General features: G+C 26.6%; 1 protein-coding gene across 1 annotated transcript in view; it reads right to left on the reverse strand.

Moving 5' to 3' along the window:
* Window positions 1–4418: 4418 nt before the first annotated feature.
* LOC118743930 (syndecan-like) overlaps window positions 4419–6000 on the reverse strand; it is a 132106-nt gene continuing 130524 nt past the window's right edge. The window contains exons 5-6 of the mRNA XM_036476690.1: window positions 5792–5965; window positions 4419–5704 (exon numbers count right to left, since the gene is read on the reverse strand). Coding sequence (XP_036332583.1) covers window positions 5532–5704; window positions 5792–5965 — 347 coding nt within the window. The 3' untranslated portion in view covers window positions 4419–5531. The remainder of the gene's footprint in view (window positions 5705–5791; window positions 5966–6000) is intronic.

Genomic DNA, 6000 nt, shown 5'->3' on the forward strand with positions numbered 1-6000 from the left:
TTTATTTATTTTTTAATGATGTTTTTCTTTCCTTTGAATGAAAAAAAAAAAAAAAAAAAAAAAAAAAAAACTGAAGCAAGCCTATGCATTTTTTGCTGTGTAGAAAAGCATAAAATATTGCTGAATGTTGTTTTTACTTGCACTACTTAGTACACAAATTATTGCTTGCATTTAAGTGTATGTATGTATGTGCTTGTAAACACCTAATCTGGCATACCGATATGTATGTATTTATGTGTTGTTTTTTTTTTGTTAAATATTTAGAAATTGTAGCACTTAAAAAATATTAACGCTACTGTAGTATGTAGTTTCGCTCTTTTTCTTCTAGCGTAAATGATTTCTTTTTCTTTAGAAAATGCGTTTTTTTATTATTTCTTTAAAAAAGTTTCGGCGTTCATAGTTGCGCAAAAGTATGCAATTTAGCGGCAGTAACTTTTTGTTTTAAGGTTTTTTTTTTTTAATAATTTAATTCATTTTTAAATTGCACGGTGCATACAGAAATTTATATTTTTTTTTTGTTTTATTAAGTAAGCAAGGAGCGGAGACACTTAATTTTAATTAGGCTAATTTTATGATGAATATTTTGATTATTTGCTGGTTAAACTAAATAAAAACTAGAGGTGTATATGCATATAGAAATTTATTGCAAAATAAAGGCAACTATATGTTTATGTATTATGTAGGTCTTAAGAAAAAAAAAAAAAAAAAAAACAAAACAAGAATTACAAACACAAAAAAAAAATTTTGTTTAAGTGGAAAAAATATACATACGTTTTTTAAATTAAAAATATATTTTAGTGAAATTAATCATTTATTTTGCAAAATAAGTCATTACCACTTTTGAGCTATAAAATTGCTTTTGTCATTCCAGTGATTGATTTTTTATATTTTAAATAGTTATAATGCATTCGAAAATAAATTGCATACTTTTAGGGCTCGCTGTATATGTCCATGCTTTTATTTTCCTGAATATACTCCGGCTCATTGAAAAGCCTCCAAATGTATAGCAATTATGCCCAAAAATATGCAACATCCTCAGATTTAATATTGCACCTGTTGGGCTTTAGTGTTGCATATTTTTACGAATATTTGTTGTTCATTAAGAGATTTTTGGCAATTGAAATTTAGCGTAGCGATTTCTGATAAATACTTTTTTCTTCAGCCTATAAGTATACACTTCTCCCACACCGAGTGTGGAGTGACGAAATTTTGAAATTCGCTTTACTGAAATCACCCTTTCATTATTCTTACTGCTTTGTGTCTAATGCTTTGGGTATTCGGAAAATATTAAAGTTAACTTCGAAAGCCTAATTTTAGGCGTTGCCGTTGCTCGTTAAACGGTGCTCGGTGTGGTAATTCAACTTAGGCGTTTTAATGCAAAATCAAATACTAAATCCAAACTTTTAAATCGATTCGATGGCAAAAAAAAAAACTTAATTAACTAAAATTTTTTTGAATAAGCTGCAAAGTTAAACAATGTATGTCTCTACGCTGTTTAATTAAATGCATGTAGGTACTTGAAAGAAAAACACGAAAAATATAAATCGTATTATGTACTAACATTAATATTCGGGCACTACGGTTTTACGAATTAATAAAAAATAAATAAAATTATTAATTAAATAAAATTTTTCGTTTATTAATTTGAGTACAGTTACAAGTTAATTAACTAAAGAAAGGCATATATGTGAAGAGAAAATGTAAACTATTTTGATTTTATTTGTAAAATACGGTAGTTTGATTTACAATTGACACTTAATATTTTTTACAATATTTTTTATTGAAAATGTAACAAAAAAGCTAAAATATGTTCAGTTATAAGTAACACAACAAGCGTGTAGGACAATTAAATTTTATGCTTGCGAATATGAAAATGCTATTAGTCGCGTTGGCAAATTAAAGAGTTCGCAAGCCATAATAAAAAATAACAAAAAGGTGTGAAAGAAGAAAAAATATTTATCTAATAAATTTTTGTAAGAAATATTGATTTTTTTCATGGTGGTTTTTTCACTTTTAAATGGCGATTTTTTACTCTCATGGCAACAGTGTGTTAGTTTAGGCAGTAATCTATTTTTTTTTTTACTTTTTTCGACAGCGGGCTTTTATATTATACTTTCAAATTAAACAATTTTTTCCGAAAGAATACCGTTTAAGTTGTTTTAGTTGCTCTATTTGCCCTCAAATAAAAAAAAAAAAAAAATCATTAGAAAACTTTTGCGTTTTTCTTAGCTGCACTTCTTGGTTTCTGCTTTCCTTTTTTGCTTTCATCAACACTGTACTTATTCAAACTAATAGTTATTTTTTACTTAGTATTCAGCAAATTATAAATGTGTTACAAATAAAAAATTAATTAAAGTATATATAGATTTATCTGTAAAAAAGTATAATATTGTATAAAAGTTAATAGAAAAAAACTTACTTATACATCGAAAACTTTTGATAATCATAATTATTTGTTTATACATAGCAATCATAATTGTAAGAGTAAATAGTTATAGAAAAAATGTTCGTTCATTATTATTTTCTTGAATAATAATAATTTCACTTACATATCGTTATATGCACATTAAAACTACATATTTATTTTTAGTATCAATTCTAGTATATAATAGTAGACGACATCTGTGTTATTAATAATACATTTTTGTTATTCTATTTTTTTTATGGGGGTTTTGTAACTTATTTTAATTTTTTTTTATACTTTATATACTTTTGTTATAACAAGACTTTGTTTTATTTAATTAAGTTTAATTTATGTACTTATTTTAGTCAATTTGTTTGATTTTTTACTTCACCTTAATTTTTTGTATTTCAGTTTTGTTCTTAATTAGTTTCTGCTTGAAAAGTATTATAATTTTCTCATACAAAAATTATACACTTTTCATAAGTATTATTTAATTTTCTTGTATTTTTTTGCTGGTTATACAAATTTTGTTGGAATTATTTAATTTTTATTAAACTTTTTATTTATTGTGACACACTGTGCGCCAGAGTGATTGACTTGAAATTGTGTTCGTGAGCTAGGATTTGTGAAATAACACACTTTTGGTGTAGATACTGACGAGAAGCAAAAAAATGGTACATGTAGCTGGTCTTCAGCAATAACGACACAATTCAAAATTAAAAAATGTCCTCATCCTTCCTGCTAACTTTAGAAATTCTTATTATTTATTTTTAGTAAGTATAGAGACATGAGCCACTTAACAGAAGTTTTTATTTTTTGAAATATGAATTGTGTTATTGCAGAGGACCATCGATATGTACATTTCAGCTTGTAAATTACGATATTGAAAAAATCAATTTTTTGTATTGAAAATTAGAAAAAATGGATAGTGAATTTTTAGGTTGAAAAGTTGGCTCAAAGCATGAAATATTTTTTTTTTAATTTTTGTTCCTAACTTATGAACACTTTTTATGGCGCACAGTGCCTTATGCCTGATTTACATTAAGCATGGGAATGCCAAAAAATGCGTGCCTTTAAAAATATGACTTGTCCAAACAAACCTAATGATATATTTTTTTAAGCAATGGAACACTTATTTTTATATGCCCATCTTCGTCACTCCAATATTTGTCATTTAATGCCAAATGGAAGTTGGGAAGGTTTTTTCATTTTATTAAAAATTTGTCGTTTTATTATATTTAGTTTTTTAAGTTTAATAAAAAAAAGTCTGGATTTTTTAATTTTCTGTTTTATAGTTACGATGTGCGACTTTTTACTTTGATACTGTTAACAGTAGATAGTTTTTTGTTTTACATAAGTTGAAGAAATCCAATTTGCTGTTTGTCGTTACAAAAAAAAAAAAAAAAATTAGTTGGTTAAGTTGTTGTTTTTTTTTAAATTAATTTATTTTCAAGGTGGTCAAATACATATTTTTTTAATTCTTTATTCAATTTAATTTTTTATTTTACTTTATTTCTTTTTATTTTACTTTACTTAATTTTATTTTATGCCATTTTATGATATTTAATATAATATTATTTTGCTTTATGGAAATTATTTTAGTCTAACTTTTTAATTAGTTTCATTTATAATTTAATTTATTTAACTTTTTTTATTTTAAGTTTTATTTATTCAAATTTTATTTTCTTTTACTTATTTTTTATTATTATTTTTTATTTCATTGCGTATTATTTAATTATATTTTATTATTTGCTTTTATTTTAATATACGTCATTTTAGTTTTTATATTATTTATTTTATTTTTTCATTTTAATACTTTTTAAATGTATTTTTTTTTCAATATACATATAAATAATTTTATTTTATAATTCTTTTTTTTATATGTTTATATTAACTTTTTAAAATTTTATTATTAATTTATTCAATATTATTATTTTATTTTCCTATAAATACTTATAATTTTACTTATATATTTTTTTAATTTTTTTCAGTACTAAAATTTTACATTTATACTTTTTTATTATTTACTTATGATTTCGAGTGTTGACTTTAACACACACATTCACATATATATTCACTTAAATTATTAAATAGGTGTGTGTGTGTGTGTGTATGTCTAGCACGGCATGTGTGTTTCTGTGTGAGCTGCTGTTGTTGTATTTGTTTTAGGTAGTGTGTGTGTGTGTTTGTTTTTGAATTATTATTTTTCGCTTTGTATTTAAATTTCGCTACATTTATGAAAAGTGTCCCGCCCTTATAAAGTATTTGTTTATGTTCATTTACCATTTACGCATATTTTTCACACATTTGTTGTTTTTTTGTAAATGTGTCTAACTTCTTTCTTAGTACAATTTAATTTATGTTTTTTCAATTTTTTTCTTCATATTATGTTTGCTTAGTCTATGTATACTCATATTAATTACTTTCAATTTGTATATTTTCATAATTTTTGCAATATTAAAAAAAAAAGAAAATATTTAAACTAAATTTGATATTTTTCCACGCACTTTCATCGCCTGTGACTGTTTACATACAAATAATTCTTTTTCTTATTTTCATTAGTTTTCATTTGCTTTTGCTTTTCATTTTTGTTGTTGTTATTGTTTGCGTTACTTAACTGTAAATAACTTAATTGTTACAAATTAGAAAATAGTTGAATTTTTCATTTCATCTGTTTTCTCAACGAACCTTCAACTTTTTTGTAAGCCGACAAAAAAACTCTCCACTTAATTGAGTTCTTCATAACTACATAATTTTGCTTTTTGTGTTGTTGTGTGTGTGTGTGTAACTCAATTTAAACTTTAAGCCCTGCTGCAGTACACATGATCTAAATACATACGAAACGAGAAACTTCAAAATCCTTAAAAAACTCTCAAACTTTCGTTATCCTTTAGTTTCGTACTGCTTCTTGCTGCTGCTCTCTGTTTTATTTGTTTTTGTTTTTTTTTTTAATTTTTCACTATTCACTATTTACTTATTCGCTTATTTTCATTATTTATATTCTCTTTCTTCACTTTCTTTCTGCTTCGGCGCTTTCTATTTCCCAAAGAGTTTGCTGCCATCACTTTATCTCCTTCTCTGCCATCGCCTGCCGCCTTCACTCTCTCTAGTAACGTTGGGAATTATCTCAGGCATAAAATTCACGGTTATTCGCGTTTTTCGCATAGGAATTGACCGCCGGCGAGCGTTTGGGTTCATCGAGTGCATAGGAGCCTTCGTCCTTTTTCCGCATGCGGTAAACGATGAACATGACGACGAGAATGGCACACAGCAGACCGACGACAGCGCCACCGATGACAGCTGGAAGAGAAAAGCGAAAGAGCACATTAAGAGTATTTTAAAGTCCACATTTTAAGTGCCTGCTGCAAAATTTAAGCGCCCACTCACCTGCCAAGATGCCCGGCTGGGCAAAGAAGCTCGCCGTTCGATCGTCGTCGCTCGTATTCATGATGAGTACTTCGTTGCCTGTGGTGTGCTCGATCACTTTAGTGTCTGTCGGCTGGCTATTAATGTTGTTCGTACCCAATTCGTGTATGGTGTTGCCCTGATTAGTGTTGCCGCCTGTTTTGCAGCAGAGAGAGAGAGAGAGAGAGAGA

The sequence above is a fragment of the Rhagoletis pomonella genome, unplaced genomic scaffold (assembly GCF_013731165.1).
Source record: "Rhagoletis pomonella isolate Grant_MI unplaced genomic scaffold, Rhpom_1.0 Rhpom_scaffold_00007, whole genome shotgun sequence".
Classification (NCBI taxonomy): domain Eukaryota; kingdom Metazoa; phylum Arthropoda; class Insecta; order Diptera; family Tephritidae; genus Rhagoletis; species Rhagoletis pomonella.